The sequence below is a fragment of the Mytilus trossulus genome, chromosome 9 (assembly GCF_036588685.1).
Source record: "Mytilus trossulus isolate FHL-02 chromosome 9, PNRI_Mtr1.1.1.hap1, whole genome shotgun sequence".
Classification (NCBI taxonomy): Eukaryota; Metazoa; Mollusca; class Bivalvia; order Mytilida; family Mytilidae; genus Mytilus; species Mytilus trossulus.
In genome coordinates this window covers 76,953,165-76,976,920 of record NC_086381.1, presented here as the reverse complement: position 1 = coordinate 76,976,920, position 23,756 = coordinate 76,953,165, and the positions used below count along the sequence as shown (strand labels likewise).

Sequence of the window (23,756 nt, the reverse complement as noted above, 5' to 3'; positions counted from 1 at the left end):
TCTATTTTCCCTCTATGAATACAATGAACTACACACATGTACCTTTCTGTACAGTTTAAAGACAAAAATAGGTCACATGACTATCAACCTTTTTAGAAAAAAATCTTACCTCATTCCAATCTTCCATTATATCCTGCAAAAAAAGAAAAAGAAAACATTTTAAATATATATATTAGTTTACAAATCTTTGACTAATATTTTAACCATAGATTTATGCCATACTTTTTCTCCACTATGTAAAAGTTAATGTATCCATCATCTGAGAAGAAGTAAAGGGCTGACATGGAATACAGATATAAGTTTACTAAAGACAGTTGATTTTATTACCTCCCCTTTAACATGTAAACTTTGGTTTACCATAAACAATATCTGTCCAGCTGTTACACTGACAAGGCACATGGACATATAGACAGTATACTGAAGAAAGTTGATTTGATTATCTCCCCTTTAACATAAAAGACCACCAGACACAATATCTGTCCAGCTGTTACACAGACAAGGCACATGGACATATAGACAGTATACTGAAGAAGGTTGATTTGATTATCTCCCCTTTAACATGTAAGACCACCAGACAAAACATCTGTCCAGCTGTTACACAGACAAGGCACATGGACATATAGACAGTATACTGAAGAAAGTTGATTTGATTATCTCCCCTTTAACATGTAAGACCACCAGACACAACATCTGTCCAGCTGTAACACAGACAAGACACATGGACATATAGACAGTATACTGAAGAAAGTTGATTTGATTATCTCCCCTTTAACATGTAAGACCACCAGACACAACATCTGTCCAGCTGTTACACAGACAAGGCACATGGACATATAGACAGTATACTAGAGAAAGTTGATTTGATTATCTCCCCTTTAACATGTAAGACCACCAGATACAACATCTGTCCAGCTGTTACACAGACAAGGCACATGGACATATAGACAGTATACTGAAGAAAGTTGATTTAATTATCTCCCCTTTAACATGTAAGACAACCAGACACAATATCTGTCCAGCTGTTAAACTGACAAGGCACATGGACATATAGACAGTATACTGAAGAAAGTTGATTTGATTATCTCCCCTTTAACATGTTAGACCACCAGACACAACATCTGTCCAGCTGTTACACAGAGAAGGCACATGGACATATAGACAGTATACTGAAGAAAGTTGATTTGATTATCTCCCCTTTAACATGTTAGACCACCAGACACAACATCTGTCCAGCTGTTACACAGACAAGGCACATGGACATATAGACAGTATACTGCAGAAAGTTGAATTGATTATCTCCCCTATAACATGTTGGACCAACAGACACAACATCTGTCGATCTGTAACAGACAAGGCACATGAACATATAGACAGTATACTGAAGAAGGTTGATTTGATTATCTCCCCTTTAACATGTAAGACCACCAGACACAACATCTGTCCAGCTGTTACAGACAAGGCACATGGACATATAGACAGTATACTGAAGAAAGTTGATTTGATTATCTCCCCTTTAACATGTTAGACCACCAGACAAAACATCTGTCCAGCTGTTACACAGACAAGACACATGGACATATAGACAGTATACTGAAGAAAGTTGATTTGATTATCTCCCCTTTAACATGTAAGACCACCAGACACAACATCTGTCCAGCTGTTACAGACAAGGCACATGGACATATAGCTAGACAGTATACTGAAGAAAGTTGATTTGATTATCTCCCCTTTAACATGTAAACTTTGGTTTACCATAAACAATATCTGTCCACCTGTTACACTGACAAGGAACATGGACATATAGACAGTATACTGAAGAAAGTTGATTTGATTATCTCCCCTTTAACATGTAAGACCACCAGACACAACATCTGTCCAGCTGTTACAGACAAGGCACATGGACATATAGACAGTATACTGAAAAAAGTTGATTTGATTATCTCCCCTTAAACATGTAAACTTTGGTTTACCATAAACAATATCTGTCCAGCTGTTACACTGAGAAGGCACATGGACATATAGACAGTATACTGGAGAAAGTTGATTTGATTATCTCCCCTTTAACATGTAAGACCACCAGATACAACATCTGTCTAGCTGTTACACAGACAAGGCACATGGACATATGTACAGTATACTGAAGAAATTTGATTTAATTATCTCCCCTTTAACATGTAAGACAACCAGACACAATATCTGTCCAGCTGTTAAACTGACAAGGCACATGGACATATAGACAGTATACTGAAGAAAGTTGATTTAATTATCTCCCCTTTAACATGTAAGACCACCAGACACAACATCTGTATAGCTGTTACACTGACAAGGCACATGGACATATAGACAGTATACTGAAGAAAGTTGATTTGATTATCTCCCCTTTAACATGTAAGACCACCAGACACAACATCTGTCCAGCTGTTACAGACAAGGCACATGGACATATAGACAGTATACTGAAGAAAGTTGATTTGATTATCTCCCCTTTAACATGTAAACTTTGGTTTACCATAAACAATATCTGTCCAGCTGTTACACAAACAAGGCACATAGACATATAGAGAGTATACTGAAGAAAGTTGATTTGATTATCTCCCCTTTAACATGTAAGACCACCAGACACAATATTTGTCCAGCTGTTACACCGACAAGGCACATGGACATATTGACAGTATACTGAAGAAAGTTGATTTGATTATCTCCCCTTTAACATGTAAGACCACCAGACACAACATCTGTCCAGCTGTTACAGACAAGGCACATGGACATATAGACAGTATACTGAAGAAAGTTGATTTGATTATCTCCCCTTTAACATGTAAACTTTGGTTTACCATAAACAATATCTGTCCAGCTGTTACACAAACAAGGCACATGGACATATAGACAGTATACTGAAGAAAGTTGATTTGAGTATCTCCCCTTTAACATGTAAACTTTGGTCTACCATAAACAATGTCTGTCCAGCTGTTACACAAACAAGGCACATGGACATATAGACAGTATACTGAAGAAAGTTGATTTGATTATCTCCCCTTTAACATGTAAACTTTGGTTTACCATAAACAATATCTGTCCAGCTGTTACACAAACAAGGCACATGGACATATAGACAGTATACTGAAGAAAGGCGATTTGATAACCTCCCCTTTAACATGTAAACTTTGGTTTACCATAAACAATATCTGTCCAGCAGTTACACAAACAAGGCACATGGACATATAGACTGTATACTGAAGAAAGTTGATTTGATTATTTCCCCTTTAACATGTAAACTTTGGTTTACCATAAACAATATCTGTCCAGCCGTTACACTGACAAGGCACATGGACATATTGACAGTATACTGAAGAAAGTTGATTTGATTATCTCCCCTTTAACATGTAAACTTTGGTTTACCATAAACAATATCTGTCCAGCTGTTACACAAACAAGGCACATGGACATATAGACTGTATACTGAAGAAAGTTGATTTGATTATCTCCCCTTTAACATGTAAATTTTGGTTTACCATAAACAATATCTGTCCACCTGTTACACTGACAAGGAACATGGACATATAGACAGTATACTGAAGAAAGTTGATTTGATTATCTCCCCTTTAACATGTAAGACCACCAGACAAAACATCTGTCCAGCTGTTACAGACAAGGCACATGGACATATAGACAGTATACTGAAGAAAGTTGATTTGATTATCTCCCCTGTAACATGTAAACTTTGGTTTACCATAAACAATATCTGTCCAGCTGTTACACTGAGAAGGCACATGGACATATAGACAGTATACTGGAGAAAGTTGATTTGATTATCTCCCCTTTAACATGTAAGACCACCAGATACAACATCTGTCCAGCTGTTACACAGACAAGGCACATGGACATATGTACAGTATACTGAAGAAATTTTATTTAATTATCTCCCCTTTAACATGTAAGACAACCAGACACAATATCTGTCCAGCTGTTAAACTGACAAGGCACATGGACATATAGACAGTATACTGAAGAAAGTTGATTTGATTATCTCCCCTTTAACATGTAAGACCACCAGACACAACATCTGTCCAGCTGTTACAGACAAGGCACATGGACATATAGACAGTATACTGAAGAAAGTTGATTTGATTATCTCCCCTTTAACATGTAAGACCACCAGACACAACATCTGTCCAGCTGTTACACAGACAAGGCACATGGACATATAGAAAGTATACTGAAGAAAGTTGATTTGATTATCTCCCCTTTAACATGTAAACTTTGGTTTACCATAAACAATATCTGTCTAGCTGTTACACTGACAAGGCACATGGACATATAGACAGTATACTGAAGAAAGTTAATTTGATTATCTCCCCTTTAACATGTTGGACCAACAGACACAACATCTGTCCAGCTGTTACACAGACAAGGCACATGGACATATAGACAGTATACTGAAGATAGTTGATTTGATTATCTCCCCTTAAACATGTAAGACCACCAGACACAACATCTGTCCAGCTGTTACACAGACAAGGCACATGGACATATAGACAGTATACCGAAGAAAGTTGATTTGATTATCTCCCCTTTAACATGTTAGACCACCAGACACAACATCTGTCCAGCTGTTTCAGACAAGGCACATGGACATATAGACAGTATACTGAAGAGAGTTGATTTGATTATCTCCCCTTAAACATGTAAACTTTGGTTTACCATAAACAATATCTGTCCAGCTGTTACACTGAGAAGGCACATGGACATATAGACAGTATACCGAAGAAAGTTGATTTGATTATCTCCCCTTTAACATGTAAGACCACCAGATACAACATCTGTCCAGCTGTTACACAGACAAGGCACATGGACATATAGACAGTATACCGAAGAAAGTTGATTTGATTATCTCCCCTTTAACATGTTAAACCACCAGACACAACATCTGTCCAGCTGTTACAGACAAGGCACATGGACATATAGACAGTATACTGAAGAAAGTTGATTTGATTATCTCCCCTTTAACATGTTAGACCACCAGACACAACATCTGTCCAGCTGTTACATTGACAAGGCACATGGACATATAGACAGTATACTGACAAAAGTTGATTTGATTATCTCCCCTTTAACATGTTAGACCACCAGACACAACATCTGTCCAGCTGTTACACCGACAAGGCACATGGACATATAGACAGTATACTGAAGAAAGTTGATTTGATTATCTCCCCTTTAACATGTAAGACCACCAGACACAACATCTGTCCAGCTGTTAAACTGACAAGGCACAAGGACATATAGACAGTATACTGAAGAAAGTTGATTTGATTATCTCCCCTTTAACATGTTAGACCACCAGACACAACACCTGTCCAGCTGTTACACAGACAAGGCACATGGCCATATAGACAGTATACTGAAGAAAGATGATTTGATTATCTCCCCTTTAACTTGTTAGACCACCAGACACAACATCTGTCCAGCTGTTACACAGACAAGGTACATGGACATATACAGTATACTGAAGTAAGTTGATTTGATTATATCCCCTTTAACATGTAAGACCACCAGACACAACATCTGTCCAGCTGTTACACAAACAAGGCACATGGACATATAGACAGTATACTGAAGAAAGTTGATTTGATTATCTCCCCTTTAACTTGTTAGACTACCAGACACAATATCTGTCCAGCTGTTAAACTAACAAGGCCAATGGACATATAGACAGTATACAGAAGAAAGTTGATTTGATTATCTCCCCTTTAACATGTAAGACCACCAGACACAACATCTGTCCAGCTGTTAAACTGACAAGGCACAAGGACATATAGACAGTATACTGAAGAAAGTTGATTTGAGTATCTCCCCTTTAACATGTTAGACCACCAGACACAACATCTGTCCAGCTGTTACACACACAAGGCACATTGACATATAGACAGTATACTGAAGAAAGTTGATTTGATTATCTCCCCTTTAACATGTAAGACCACCAGACACAACATCTGTCTAGCTGTTACACAAACAAGGCACATGGACATATAGACAGTATACTGAAAAAAGTTGATTTGATTATCTCCCCTTTAACATGTTAGACCACCAGACACAACATCTGTCCAGCTGTTACACCGACAAGGCACATGGACATATAGACAGTATACTGAAGAAAGTTGATTTGATTATCTCCCCTTTAACATGTAAGACCACCAGACACAACATCTGTCCAGCTGTTAAACTGACAAGGCACAAGGACATATAGACAGTATACTGAAGAAAGTTGATTTGATTATCTCCCCTTTAACATGTTAGACCACCAGACACAACATCTGTCCAGCTGTTACACAGACAAGGCACATGGACATATAGACAGTATACTGAAGAAAGATGATTTGAATATCTCCCCTTTAACTTGTTAGACCACCAGACACAACATCTGTCCAGCTGTTAAACAGACAAGGCACATGGACATATACAGTTTACTGAAGTGTGTTGATTTGATTATCTCCCCTTTAACATGTAAGACCACCAGACACAACATCTGTCTAGCTGTTACACAAACAAGGCACATGGACATATAGACAGTATACTGAAGAAAGTTGATTTGATTATCTCCCCTTTAACATGTTAGACCACCAGACACAACATCTGTCCAGCTGTTACACCGACAAGGCACATGGACATATAGACCGTATACTGAAGAAAGTTGATTTGATTATCTCCCCTTTAACATGTTAGACCACCAGACACAATATCTGTCTAGCTGTTACAGACAAGGAACATGGACATATAGACAGTATACTGAAGAAAGTTGATTTGATTATCTCCCCTTTGACATGTAAGACCACCAGACACAACATATGTCCAGCTGTTAAACTGACAAGGCACATGGACATATAGACAGTATACTGAAGAAAGTTGATTTGATTATCTCCCCTTTAACATGTTAGACCACCAGACACAACATCTGTCCAGCTGTTACACAGACAAGGCACATGGACATATAGACAGTATACTGAAGAAAGATGATTTGATTATCTCCCCTTTAACTTGTTAGACCACCAGACACAACATCTGTCCAGCTGTTAAACAGACAAGGCACATGGACATATACAGTATACTGAAGAAAGTTGATTTGAGTATCTCCCCTTTAACATGTTAGACCACCAGACACAACATCTGTCCAGCTGTTACACACACAAGGCACATGGACATATAGACAGTATACTGAAGAAAGTTGATTTGATTATCTCCCCTTTAACTTGTTAGACCACCAGACACAACATCTGTCCAGCTGTTAAACAGACAAGGCACATGGACATATAGACAGTATACTGAAGAAAGTTGATTTGATTATCTCCCCTTTAACATGTAAGACCACCAGACACAACATCTGTATAGCTGTTACACAAACAAGGCACATGGACATATAGACAGTATACTGAAGAAAGTTGATTTGATTATCTCCCCTTTAACATGTTAGACCACCAGACACAACATCTGTCCAGCTGTTACACCGACAAGGCACATGGACATATAGACAGTATACTGAAGAAAGTTGATTTGATTATCTCCCCTTTAACATGTAAGACCACCAGACACAACATCTGTCCAGCTGTTAAACTGACAAGGCACAAGGACATATAGACAGTATACTGAAGAAAGTTGATTTGATTATCTCCCCTTTAACATGTTAGACCACCAGACACAACACCTGTCCAGCTGTTACACAGACAAGGCACATGGCCATATAGACAGTATACTGAAGAAAGATGATTTGATTATCTCCCCTTTAACTTGTTAGACCACCAGACACAACATCTGTCCAGCTGTTACACAGACAAGGTACATGGACATATACAGTATACTGAAGTAAGTTGATTTGATTATATCCCCTTTAACATGTAAGACCACCAGACACAACATCTGTCCAGCTGTTACACAAACAAGGCACATGGACATAAAGACAGTATACTGAAGAAAGTTGATTTGATTATCTCCCCTTTAACTTGTTAGACTACCAGACACAATATCTGTCCAGCTGTTAAACTAACAAGGCCAATGGACATATAGACAGTATACAGAAGAAAGTTGATTTGATTATCTCCCCTTTAACATGTAAGACCACCAGACACAACATCTGTCCAGCTGTTAAACTGACAAGGCACAAGGACATATAGACAGTATACTGAAGAAAGTTGATTTGAGTATCTCCCCTTTAACATGTTAGACCACCAGACACAACATCTGTCCAGCTGTTACACACACAAGGCACATTGACATATAGACAGTATACTGAAGAAAGTTGATTTGATTATCTCCCCTTTAACATGTAAGACCACCAGACACAACATCTGTCTAGCTGTTACACAAACAAGGCACATGGACATATAGACAGTATACTGAAAAAAGTTGATTTGATTATCTCCCCTTTAACATGTTAGACCACCAGACACAACATCTGTCCAGCTGTTACACCGACAAGGCACATGGACATATAGACAGTATACTGAAGAAAGTTGATTTGATTATCTCCCCTTTAACATGTAAGACCACCAGACACAACATCTGTCCAGCTGTTAAACTGACAAGGCACAAGGACATATAGACAGTATACTGAAGAAAGTTGATTTGATTATCTCCCCTTTAACATGTTAGACCACCAGACACAACATCTGTCCAGCTGTTACACAGACAAGGCACATGGACATATAGACAGTATACTGAAGAAAGATGATTTGAATATCTCCCCTTTAACTTGTTAGACCACCAGACACAACATCTGTCCAGCTGTTAAACAGACAAGGCACATGGACATATACAGTTTACTGAAGTGAGTTGATTTGATTATCTCCCCTTTAACATGTAAGACCACCAGACACAACATCTGTCTAGCTGTTACACAAACAAGGCACATGGACATATAGACAGTATACTGAAGAAAGTTGATTTGATTATCTCCCCTTTAACATGTTAGACCACCAGACACAACATCTGTCCAGCTGTTACACCGACAAGGCACATGGACATATAGACCGTATACTGAAGAAAGTTGATTTGATTATCTCCCCTTTAACATGTTAGACCACCAGACACAATATCTGTCTAGCTGTTACAGACAAGGAACATGGACATATAGACAGTATACTGAAGAAAGTTGATTTGATTATCTCCCCTTTGACATGTAAGACCACCAGACACAACATATGTCCAGCTGTTAAACTGACAAGGCACATGGACATATAGACAGTATACTGAAGAAAGTTGATTTGATTATCTCCCCTTTAACATGTTAGACCACCAGACACAACATCTGTCCAGCTGTTACACAGACAAGGCACATGGACATATAGACAGTATACTGAAGAAAGATGATTTGATTATCTCCCCTTTAACTTGTTAGACCACCAGACACAACATCTGTCCAGCTGTTAAACAGACAAGGCACATGGACATATACAGTATACTGAAGTGAGTTGATTTGATTATCTCCCCTTTAACATGTAAGACCACCAGACACAACATCTGTCTAGCTGTTACACAAACAAGGCACATGGACATATAGACAGTATACTGAAGAAAGTTGATTTGATTATCTCCCCTTTAACATGTTAGACCACCAGACACAACATCTGTCCAGCTGTTACACCGACAAGGCACATGGACATATAGACCGTATACTGAAGAAAGTTGATTTGATTGTCTCCCCTTTAACATGTTAGACCACCAGACACAATATCTGTCTAGCTGTTACAGACAAGGAACATGGACATATAGACAGTATACTGAAGAAAGTTGATTTGATTATCTCCCCTTTAACATGTAAGACCACCAGATACAACATCTGTCCAGCTGTTACACAAACAAGGCACATGGACATATAGACAGTATACTGAAGAAAGTTGATTTGATTATCTCCCCTTTAACATGTAAGACAACCAAACACAACATCTGTCCAGCTGTTAAACTGACAAGGCACATGAACATATAGACAGTATACTGAAGAAAGTTGATTTGATTATCTCCCCTTTAACATGTTGGACCAACAGACACAACATCTGTCTAGCTGTAACACAGACAAGGCACATGGACATATAGACAGTATACTGAAGAAAGTTGATTTGATTATCTCCCCTTTAACATGCTGGACCAACAGACACAACATCTGGCTAGCTGTTACACAGACAAGGCACATGGACATATAGACAGTATACTGAAGAAAGTTGATTTGATTATCTCCCCTTTAACTTGTTAGACCACCAGACACAACATCTGTCCAGCTGTTACAGATAAGGCACATGGACATATAGACAGTATACTGGAGAAAGTTGATTTGATTATCTCCACTTAAACATGTAAGACCACCAGACACAACATCTGTCCAGCTGTTACACTGACAAGGCACATGGACATATAGACAGTATACTGAAGAAAGTTGATTTGATTATCTCCCCTTTAACATGTAAGATCACCAGACACAACATCTGTCCAGCTGTTACACAGACAAGGCACATGGACATATAGACAGTATACTGAAGAAAGTTGATTTGATTATCTCCCCTTTAACTTGTTAGACCACCAGACACAACATCTGTCCAGCTGTTACACAGACAAGGCACATGGACATATAGACAGTATACTGAAGAAAGTTGATTTGATTATCTCCCCTTTAACATGTAAGACAACCAGACAAAACATCTGTCCAGCTGTTACACAGACAAGGCACATGGACATATAGACAGTATACTGAAGTAAGTTGATTTGATTATCTCCCCTTTAACATGTAAGACCACCAGACACAACATCTGTCCAGCTGTTACACAGACAAGGCACATGGACATATAGGCAGTATACTGAAGAAAGTTGATTTGATTATCTCCCCTTTAACTTGTTAGACCACCAGACACAACATCTGTCCAGCTGTTACACTGACAAGGCACATGGACATATAGACAGTATACTGAAGAAAGTTGATTTGATTATCTCCCCTTTAACTTGTTAGACCACCAGACACAACATCTGTCCAGCTGTTACACTGACAAGGCACATGGACATATAGACAGTATACTGAAGAAAGTTGATTTGATTATCTCCCCTTTAACATGTAAGACCACAAGACACAACATCTGTCCAGCTGTTACAGAGACAAGGCACAATGCATGGACATATAGACAGTATATAGAAAAGAATTGATTTGATTATCTCCCCTTTAACATGTAAGACCACCAGACACAACATCTGTCCAGCTGTTACACAGACAAGGCACATGGACATATAGACAGTATACTGAAGAAAGTTGATTTGATTATCTCCCCTTTAACTTGTTAGACCAGCAGACAAAACATCTGTCCAGCTGTTACACAGACAAGGCACATGGACATATAGACAGTATACTGAAGTAAGTTGATTTGATTATCTCCCCTTTAACATGTAAGACCACCAGACACAACATCTGTCCAGCTGTTACAGACAAGGCACATGGACATATAGCTAGACAGTATACTGAAGAAAGTTGATTTGATTATCTCCCCTTTAACTTGTTAGACCACCAGACACAACATCTGTCTAGCTGTTACACAGACAAGGCACATGGACATATAGACAGTATACTGAAGAAAGTTGATTTGATTATCTCCCCTTTAACATGTTAGACCACCAGACACAACATCTGTCCAGCTGTTAAACTGATAAGGCACATGGACATATAGACAGTATACTGAAGAAAGTTGATTTGATTATCTCCCCTTTAACATGTTAGACCACCAGACACAACATCTGTCCAGCTGTTAAACTGATAAGGCACATGGATATATAGACAGTATACTGAAGAAAGTTGATTTGATTATCTCCCCTTTAACATGTAAGACCACCAGACACAACATCTGTCCAGCTGTTACACAGACAAGGCATAATGCATGGACATATAGACAGTATACTGAAGAAAGTTGATTTGATTATCTCCCCTTTAACATGTAAGACCAGCAGACACAACATCTGTCCAGCTGTAACACAGACAAGGCACATGGACATATAGACAGTATATAGAATTAAATTGATTTGATTATCTCCCCTTTATCATGTTAGACCAGCAACAATATCGGTCTAGCTGTTACACTGACAAGGTACACGGACATACAGACAGTATACTGAAGTAAGTTGATTTGATTATCTCCCCTTTAATATGTTAGACCAGCAGACACAATATCTGTCCAGCTGTTTTACTGACAAGGCACATGGACATATGGGTGCAATCAACAGTTTTTTTCTATGACGTCACATTTTTACGGACCATGCATAAGTGACCCTTAGTGGTGGACTGATTAATAAAGATACTTGTATAAAACTTGATATCACTGGAATCAGAATGTTCTCTAGTTTATAATGAAATAAAAATAATGTGTACTTTTAATATATTAAAAACATTCCATCCAATGAACATGGGGGAAAAAAGCTCTAATTTTGACAGAAAAAACTTGAAACCAGGTCATGTGCACAGACATGAAGACATGATCCATGCACATTTTTCATAATCAAAACTGTATGAAATTTGTAGGTTTGTACCTGGCCTTTCGAAAAAATCTTGTTTCAGGGTACGGTTTCCTGCTCCGAAAAGAGCTACAGTGGCTGCAAATAAGTTTTCAATTTTCACTGCCAAAAAAACAGGATGTTTACAAAGTTGTCTCCCCTCAAAACATGTAAAGTTAATTTAATTTTTTTAAATATTTCAATCATTCAACCTGTTTTAATTGAAAGCTAATTAACTATTTTTTACAATCAACTACAAAAAACATGATACTTTTGCACCAATTGAGTTAATAAACAGGGGTTTCCCTCTATGGTTATTTTTAGTCAGGGAATAACCCCTAGTTTTTTATACGAAACTGTTTATAGCACCCTTTTAAGGCAAAACTTTATATTCAATATATTAAAATTTCTTAGCTTTTCTGAATCTGTACACTATACCGATTAAAATGATGTCTTACTTTAAGTATTGTGACCACGAATAGTGATAATACAGCTCTTTTCTTATGTCGCGTAGTACTGACATATTGGCCAGTGGCAAACAGTTAAACCAGCTAATTCCAAACATTTCCTGTATCTCATTTTCATCAGTTTTACAAAGAAAATAATTCATAACATAGGGTTTCTTTTGAATAAATAGAATAAAAACTATGAAATAAGCATGACTAAAGTTACTTGAAATATATTTTGTCCCTAGTATTATGTGAACTAAGTTATAGCTGAGTTGAGAAAAATATGGAAAAAGTGTTTTTCTTAGGAATGGCACATGTACCTTTAAGACTATAAAAAGTACCAAATATATAATAAAATGAATTAAGATTTATGTCACACTGATCAGTAGTAAAGGTCAAAGTAGAAAATATCTACACTTTAAATGTGCAACCTATGGTTTCAAATATATGAGAGATTAAATAAAATATCATGACGTCGCAAAAAGATGCAAAAAACTTCAATATTCGCGCAGAGTCTGGTTTTCTTATTTCTGGTTGCTATGTACAAATCTGTAATATTTGCATTAAATATACCAAACTGATGCTTTTAAATTAAAGTATACATGCCGTACAATATTTTTCAGAATTATTTTACTCCATTCGCATGCACTTTTCTATGCTAAAACATCACTATAATATATATTTGTCCCTTTAAGGCAAAACTTTATATTCAATATATTAAAATTTCTTAGCTTTTCTGAATCTGTACACTATACCGATTAAAATGATGTCTTACTTTAAGGATTGTGACCACGAATAGTGATAATACAGCTCTTTTCTTATGTCGCGTAGTACTGACATATTGGCCAGTGGCAAACAGTTAAACCAGCTAATTCCAAACATTTCCTGTATCTCATTTTCATCAGTTTTACAAAGAAAATAATTCATAACATAGGGTTTCTTTTGAATAAATAGAATAAAAACTATGAAATAAGCATGACTAAAGTTACTTGAAATATATTTTGTCCCTAGTATTATGTGAACTAAGTTATAGCTGAGTTGAGAAAAATATGGAAAAAGTGTTTTTCTTAGGAATGGCACATGTACCTTTAAGACTATAAAAAGTACCAAATATATAATAAAATGAATTAAGATTTATGTCACACTGATCAGTAGTAAAGGTCAAAGTAGAAAATATCTACACTTTAAATGTGCAACCTATGGTTTCAAATATATGAGAGATTAAATAAAATATCATGACGTCGCAAAAAGATGCAAAAAACTTCAATATTCGCGCAGAGTCTGGTTTTCTTATTTCTGGTTGCTATGTACAAATCTGTAATATTTGCATTAAATATACCAAACTGATGCTTTTAAATTAAAGTATACATGCCGTACAATATTTTTCAGAATTATTTTACTCCATTCGCATGCACTTTTCTATGCTAAAACATCACTATAATATATATTTGTCCCTTTAAGGCAAAACTTTATATTCAATATATTAAAATTTCTTAGCTTTTCTGAATCTGTACACTATACCGATTAAAATGATGTCTTACTTTAAGGATTGTGACCACGAATAGTGATAATACAGCTCTTTTCTTATGTCGCGTAGTACTGACATATTGGCCAGTGGCAAACAGTTAAACCAGCTAATTCCAAACATTTCCTGTATCTCATTTTCATCAGTTTTACAAAGAAAATAATTCATAACATAGGGTTTCTTTTGAATAAATAGAATAAAAACTATGAAATAAGCATGACTAAAGTTACTTGAAATATATTTTGTCCCTAGTATTATGTGAACTAAGTTATAGCTGAGTTGAGAAAAATATGGAAAAAGTGTTTTTCTTAGGAATGGCACATGTACCTTTAAGACTATAAAAAGTACCAAATATATAATAAAATGAATTAAGATTTATGTCACACTGATCAGTAGTAAAGGTCAAAGTAGAAAATATCTACACTTTAAATGTGCAACCTATGGTTTCAAATATATGAGAGATTAAATAAAATATCATGACGTCGCAAAAAGATGCAAAAAACTTCAATATTCGCGCAGAGTCTGGCTTTCTTATTTCTGGTTGCTATGTACAAATCTGTAATATTTGCATTAAATATACCAAACTGATGCTTTTAAATTAAAGTATACATGCCGTACAATATTTTTCAGAATTATTTTACTCCATTCGCATGCACTTTTCTATGCTAAAACATCACTATAATATATATTTGTCCCTTTAAGGCAAAACTTTATATTCAATATATTAAAATTTCTTAGCTTTTCTGAATCTGTACACTATACCGATTAAAATGATGTCTTACTTTAAGGATTGTGACCACGAATAGTGATAATACAGCTCTTTTCTTATGTCGCGTAGTACTGACATATTGGCCAGTGGCAAACAGTTAAACCAGCTAATTCCAAACATTTCCTGTATCTCATTTTCATCAGTTTTACAAAGAAAATAATTTATAACATAGGGTTTCTTTTGAATAAATAGAATAAAAACTATGAAATAAGCATGACTAAAGTTACTTGAAATATATTTTGTCCCTAGTATTATTTGAACTAAGTTATAGCTGAGTTGAGAAAAATATGGAAAAAGTGTTTTTCTTAGGAATGGCACATGTACCTTTAAGACTATAAAAAGTACCAAATATATAATAAAATGAATTAAGATTTATGTCACACTGATCAGTAGTAAAGGTCAAAATAGAAAATATCTACACTTTAAATGTGCAACCTATGGTTTCAAATATATGAGAGATTAAATAAAATATCATGACGTCGCAAAAAGATGCAAAAAACTTCAATATTCGCGCAGAGTCTGGTTTTCTTATTTCTGGTTGCTATGTACAAATCTGTAATATTTGCATTAAATATACCAAACTGATGCTTTTAAATTAAAGTATACATGCCGTACAATATTTTTCAGAATTATTTTACTACATTCGCATGCACTTTTCTATGCTAAAACATCACTATAATATATATTTGTCCCTTTAAGGCAAAACTTTATATTCAATATATTAAAATTTCTTAGCTTTTCTGAATCTGTACACTATACCGATTAAAATGATGTCTTACTTTAAGGATTGTGACCACGAATAGTGATAATACAGCTCTTTTCTTATGTCGCGTAGTACTGACATATTGGCCAGTGGCAAACAGTTAAACCAGCTAATTCCAAACATTTCCTGTATCTCATTTTCATCAGTTTTACAAAGAAAATAATTCATAACATAGGGTTTCTTTTGAATAAATAGAATAAAAACTATGAAATAAGCATGACTAAAGTTACTTGAAATATATTTTGTCCCTAGTATTATGTGAACTAAGTTATAGCTGAGTTGAGAAAAATATGGAAAAAGTGTTTTTCTTAGGAATGGCACATGTACCTTTAAGACTATAAAAAGTACCAAATATATAATAAAATGAATTAAGATTTATGTCACACTGATCAGTAGTAAAGGTCAAAGTAGAAAATATCTACACTTTAAATGTGCAACCTATGGTTTCAAATATATGAGAGATTAAATAAAATATCATGACGTCGCAAAAAGATGCAAAAAACTTCAATATTCGCGCAGAGTCTGGCTTTCTTATTTCTGGTTGCTATGTACAAATCTGTAATATTTGCATTAAATATACCAAACTGATGCTTTTAAATTAAAGTATACATGCCGTACAATATTTTTCAGAATTATTTTACTCCATTCGCATGCACTTTTCTATGCTAAAACATCACTATAATATATATTTGTCCCTTTAAGGGTGCAATCAACAGTTTTTTTCTATGACGTCACATTTTTACGGACCATGCATAAGTGACCCTTAGTGGTGGACTGATTAATAAAGATACTTGTATAAAACTTGATATCACTGGAATCAGAATGTTCTCTAGTTTATAATGAAATAAAAATAATGTGTACTTTTAATATATTAAAAACATTCCATCCAATGAACATGGGGGAAAAAAGCTCTAATTTTGACAGAAAAAACTTGAAACCAGGTCATGTGCACAGACATGAAGACATGATCCATGCACATTTTTCATAATCAAAACTGTATGAAATTTGTAGGTTTTTACCTGGCCTTTCGAAAAAATTTTGTTTCAGGGTACGGTTTCCTGCTCCGAAAAGAGCTACAGTGGCTGCAAATAAGTTTTCAATTTTCACTGCCAAAAAAACAGGATGTTTACAAAGTTGTCTCCCCTCAAAACATGTAAAGTTAATTTATTTTTTTTAAATATTTCAATCATTCAACCTGTTTTAATTGAAAGCTAATTAACTATTTTTTACAATCAAACACAAAAAACATGATACTTTTGCACCAATTGAGTTAATAAACAGGGGTTTCCCTCTATGGTTATTTTTAGTCAGGGAATAACCCCTAGTTTTTTATACGAAACTGTTTATAGCACCCTTTTAAGGCAAAACTTTATATTCAATATATTAAAATTTCTTAGCTTTTCTGAATCTGTACACTATACCGATTAAAATGATGTCTTACTTTAAGGATTGTGACCACGAATAGTGATAATACAGCTCTTTTCTTATGTCGCGTAGTACTGACATATTGGCCAGTGGCAAACAGTTAAACCAGCTAATTCCAAACATTTCCTGTATCTCATTTTCATCAGTTTTACAAAGAAAATAATTCATAACATAGGGTTTCTTTTGAATAAATAGAATAAAAACTATGAAATAAGCATGACTAAAGTTACTTGAAATATATTTTGTCCCTAGTATTATGTGAACTAAGTTATAGCTGAGTTGAGAAAAATATGGAAAAAGTGTTTTTCTTAGGAATGGCACATGTACCTTTAAGACTATAAAAAGTACCAAATATATAATAAAATGAATTAAGATTTATGTCACACTGATCAGTAGTAAAGGTCAAAGTAGAAAATATCTACACTTTAAATGTGCAACCTATGGTTTCAAATATATGAGAGATTAAATAAAATATCATGACGTCGCAAAAAGATGCAAAAAACTTCAATATTCGCGCAGAGTCTGGCTTTCTTATTTCTGGTTGCTATGTACAAATCTGTAATATTTGCATTAAATATACCAAACTGATGCTTTTAAATTAAAGTATACATGCCGTACAATATTTTTCAGAATTATTTTACTCCATTCGCATGCACTTTTCTATGCTAAAACATCACTATAATATATATTTGTCCCTTTAAGGGTGCAATCAACAGTTTTTTTCTATGACGTCACATTTTTACGGACCATGCATAAGTGACCCTTAGTGGTGGACTGATTAATAAAGATACTTGTATAAAACTTGATATCACTGGAATCAGAATGTTCTCTAGTTTATAATGAAATAAAAATAATGTGTACTTTTAATATATTAAAAACATTCCATCCAATGAACATGGGGGAAAAAAGCTCTAATTTTGACAGAAAAAACTTGAAACCAGGTCATGTGCACAGACATGAAGACATGATCCATGCACATTTTTCATAATCAAAACTGTATGAAATTTGTAGGTTTTTACCTGGCCTTTCGAAAAAATCTTGTTTCAGGGTACGGTTTCCTGCTCCGAAAAGAGCTACAGTGGCTGCAAATAAGTTTTCAATTTTCACTGCCAAAAAAACAGGATGTTTACAAAGTTGTCTCCCCTCAAAACATGTAAAGTTAATTTAATTTTTTTAAATATTTCAATCATTCAACCTGTTTTAATTGAAAGCTAATTAACTATTTTTTACAATCAAACACAAAAAACATGATACTTTTGCACCAATTGAGTTAATAAACAGGGGTTTCCCTCTATGGTTATTTTTAGTCAGGGAATAACCCCTAGTTTTTTATACGAAACTGTTTATAGCACCCTTTTAAGGCAAAACTTTATATTCAATATATTAAAATTTCTTAGCTTTTCTGAATCTGTACACTATACCGATTAAAATGATGTCTTACTTTAAGGATTGTGACCACGAATAGTGATAATACAGCTCTTTTCTTATGTCGCGTAGTACTGACATATTGGCCAGTGGCAAACAGTTAAACCAGCTAATTCCAAACATTTCCTGTATCTCATTTTCATCAGTTTTACAAAGAAAATAATTCATAACATAGGGTTTCTTTTGAATAAATAGAATAAAAACTATGAAATAAGCATGACTAAAGTTACTTGAAATATATTTTGTCCCTAGTATTATGTGAACTAAGTTATAGCTGAGTTGAGAAAAATATGGAAAAAGTGTTTTTCTTAGGAATGGCATATGTACCTTTAAGACTATAAAAAGTACCAAATATATAATAAAATGAATTAAGATTTATGTCACACTGATCAGTAGTAAAGGTCAAAGTAGAAAATATCTACACTTTAAATGTGCAACCTATGGTTTCAAATATATGAGAGATTAAATAAAATATCATGACGTCGCAAAAAGATGCAAAAAACTTCAATATTCGCGCAGAGTCTGGTTTTCTTATTTCTGGTTGCTATGTACAAATCTGTAATATTTGCATTAAATATACCAAACTGATGCTTTTAAATTAAAGTATACATGCCGTACAATATTTTTCAGAATTATTTTACTCCATTCGCATGCACTTTTCTATGCTAAAACATCACTATAATATATATTTGTCCCTTTAAGGCAAAACTTTATATTCAATATATTAAAATTTCTTAGCTTTTCTGAATCTGTACACTATACCGATTAAAATGATGTCTTACTTTAAGGATTGTGACCAGGAATAGTGATAATACAGCTCTTTTCTTATGTCGCGTAGTACTGACATATTGGCCAGTGGCAAACAGTTAAACCAGCTAATTCCAAACATTTCCTGTATCTCATTTTCATCAGTTTTACAAAGAAAATAATTCATAACATAGGGTTTCTTTTGAATAAATAGAATAAAAACTATGAAATAAGCATGACTAAAGTTACTTGAAATATATTTTGTCCCTAGTATTATGTGAACTAAGTTATAGCTGAGTTGAGAAAAATATGGAAAAAGTGTTTTTCTTAGGAATGGCACATGTACCTTTAAGACTATAAAAAGTACCAAATATATAATAAAATGAATTAAGATTTATGTCACACTGATCAGTAGTAAAGGTCAAAGTAGAAAATATCTACACTTTAAATGTGCAACCTATGGTTTCAAATATATGAGAGATTAAATAAAATATCATGACGTCGCAAAAAGATGCAAAAAACTTCAATATTCGCGCAGAGTCTGGTTTTCTTATTTCTGGTTGCTATGTACAAATCTGTAATATTTGCATTAAATATACCAAACTGATGCTTTTAAATTAAAGTATACATGCCGTACAATATTTTTCAGAATTATTTTACTCCATTCGCATGCACTTTTCTATGCTAAAACATCACTATAATATATATTTGTCCCTTTAAGGGTGCAATCAACAGTTTTTTTTCTATGACTCCACATTTTTACGGACCATGCATAAGTGACCCTTAGTGGTGGACTAATTAATAAAGATACTTGTATAAAACTTGATATCACTGGAATCAGAATGTTCTCTAGTTTATAATGAAATAAAAATAATGTGTACTTTTAATATATTAAAAACATTCCATCCAATGAACATGGGGGAAAAAAGCTCTAATTTTGACAGAAAAAACTTGAAACCAGGTCATGTGCACAGACATGAAGACATGATCCATGCACATTTTTCATAATCAAAACTGTATGAAATTTGTAGGTTTTTACCTGGCCTTTCGAAAAAATCTTGTTTCAGGGTACGGTTTCCTGCTCCGAAAAGAGCTACAGTGGCTGCAAATAAGTTTTCAATTTTCACTGCCAAAAAAACAGGATGTTTACAAAGTTGTCTCCCCTCAAAACATGTAAAGTTAATTTAATTTTTTTAAATATTTCAATCATTCAACCTGTTTTAATTGAAAGCTAATTAACTATTTTTTACAATCAAACACAAAAAACATGATACTTTTGCACCAATTGAGTTAATAAACAGGGGTTTCCCTCTATGGTTATTTTTAGTCAGGGAATAACCCCTAGTTTTTTATACGAAACTGTTTATAGCACCCTTTTAAGGCAAAACTTTATATTCAATATATTAAAATTTCTTAGCTTTTCTGAATCTGTACACTATACCGATTAAAATGATGTCTTACTTTAAGGATTGTGACCACGAATAGTGATAATACAGCTCTTTTCTTATGTCGCATAGTACTGACATATTGGCCAGTGGCAAACAGTTAAACCAGCTAATTCCAAACATTTCCTGTATCTCATTTTCATCAGTTTTACAAAGAAAATAATTCATAACATAGGGTTTCTTTTGAATAAATAGAATAAAAACTATGAAATAAGCATGACTAAAGTTACTTGAAATATATTTTGTCCCTAGTATTATGTGAACTAAGTTATAGCTGAGTTGAGAAAAATATGGAAAAAGTGTTTTTCTTAGGAATGGCATATGTACCTTTAAGACTATAAAAAGTACCAAATATATAATAAAATGAATTAAGATTTATGTCACACTGATCAGTAGTAAAGGTCAAAGTAGAAAATATCTACACTTTAAATGTGCAACCTATGGTTTCAAATATATGAGAGATTAAATAAAATATCATGACGTCGCAAAAAGATGCAAAAAACTTCAATATTCGCGCAGAGTCTGGTTTTCTTATTTCTGGTTGCTATGTACAAATCTGTAATATTTGCATTAAATATACCAAACTGATGCTTTTAAATTAAAGTATACATGCCGTACAATATTTTTCAGAATTATTTTACTCCATTCGCATGCACTTTTCTATGCTAAAACATCACTATAATATATATTTGTCCCTTTAAGGCAAAACTTTATATTCAATATATTAAAATTTCTTAGCTTTTCTGAATCTGTACACTATACCGATTAAAATGATGTCTTACTTTAAGGATTGTGACCAGGAATAGTGATAATACAGCTCTTTTCTTATGTCGCGTAGTACTGACATATTGGCCAGTGGCAAACAGTTAAACCAGCTAATTCCAAACATTTCCTGTATCTCATTTTCATCAGTTTTACAAAGAAAATAATTCATAACATAGGGTTTCTTTTGAATAAATAGAATAAAAACTATGAAATAAGCATGACTAAAGTTACTTGAAATATATTTTGTCCCTAGTATTATGTGAACTAAGTTATAGCTGAGTTGAGAAAAATATGGAAAAAGTGTTTTTCTTAGGAATGGCACATGTACCTTTAAGACTATAAAAAGTACCAAATATATAATAAAATGAATTAAGATTTATGTCACACTGATCAGTAGTAAAGGTCAAAGTAGAAAATATCTACACTTTAAATGTGCAACCTATGGTTTCAAATATATGAGAGATTAAATAAAATATCATGACGTCGCAAAAAGATGCAAAAAACTTCAATATTCGCGCAGAGTCTGGCTTTCTTATTTCTGGTTGCTATGTACAAATCTGTAATATTTGCATTAAATATACCAAACTGATGATTTTAAATTAAAGTATACATGCCGTACAATATTTTTCAGAATTATTTTACTCCATTCGCATGCACTTTTCTATGCTAAAACATCACTATAATATATATTTGTCCCTTTAAGGCAACACTTTATATTCAATATGTCATAGGTGCATTTTCCCTCCCGGTGTATTAAACATAATTTTTAGTATTTTCCAGTATTTCATATCTATTTTTCTATATGTTAGATAATTTTAGAATTATATGTTTATTTTATTGTCAAAAGTTGGCCCTATTGAGGAATTAAGTTTATTTTTCAGTTTTCTAATTCAATTGTAATTACATTAAATCACATAAGTCTAATTAGAAACATTTGTATGTCACAAATGTCTTTGAGTATCTTTTTCATAGTATTTGTAAATCTTGTTAATTAGGCAGACACATGTCATTTGATAATTAGAGTTTAATCTTTTAATTGCATTTGATCTTAATTTCACTATTCATATTTTCACATTTGACATTTTGTATACAAAATCATTAGTACTCGGATTAATTTGAAATTTATGTCTCAGCTTGAGTTCTTTTCAGTTTTGGTATAAATAGTTCGTAGAAATTTTGATACTTCACTATTAGTCACAGTCACAGTAGGGAAACATCATGTAGAGACCGTAACATCATAGTCACTTAGGTGACCATCCAGTAACGACAGTTAGTGAGTTCCAGGAACAGAGTACCTAAAGTCAAGTAGGAGAAAAGAAGTCAGCTTCACAACTGTAACCAAACAGTTTGCTCTTCAGTATCCAACTGGCGCGGCAACTCAGGATATTCATTAGCTATCAAGGATGTGGTTTCAGACCCAACAACTAGAACAGACTCAAACTTAACTATACTACAACTGAGTCACAGTCACCGTTACAACAGTTAGAAGCGCGAAGGAGTTGGAGTGATCCTGCAGAGTATCGTCTTATTCCAGTCTTGGTTATTCAACGATCAGTAACAACAGATTGCCTAGCAATCATCTGAAACATTGGAATGCCATCAACCCGACAACAAAGGAAAGACCAACAACTCATCGGATCAAGACCTTCAACCCTGGAGCAAGTTCTAACTTAGGAATATAACTATTTGGACAATTTCATCTTACAAGTGCATTTCGGACAATTCCAGCTAGTGATTATACAACAGTGATTAGACAATTCTTACGAACAGTGACATTTAAATTCTTTAGTGCATTTGTTTTAATTATTTGGAATTATCTTTGGCATATATTGTTATTTATTAAATTGTTAAATGTTTTAGAGTATTAACTTTGCCACTTGTCTGTCGTAAGTCTATTTATGGACTGACCCCCTGTCCCTTGGGTCAAGCATGC

General features: G+C 34.3%; 1 protein-coding gene across 1 annotated transcript in view; it reads right to left on the bottom strand.

Moving 5' to 3' along the window:
* Positions 1-405, bottom strand: part of LOC134684950 (uncharacterized) — a 74,098-nt gene extending 73,693 nt beyond the window's left edge. Inside the window, exons 1-2 of the mRNA XM_063544272.1 lie at positions 328-405; positions 110-133 (exon numbers count right to left, since the gene is read on the bottom strand). Of these exons, the coding sequence (XP_063400342.1) occupies positions 110-133; positions 328-405 (102 nt within the window). The remainder of the gene's footprint in view (positions 1-109; positions 134-327) is intronic.
* Between the last annotated feature and the right edge of the window lie 23,351 nt (positions 406-23,756).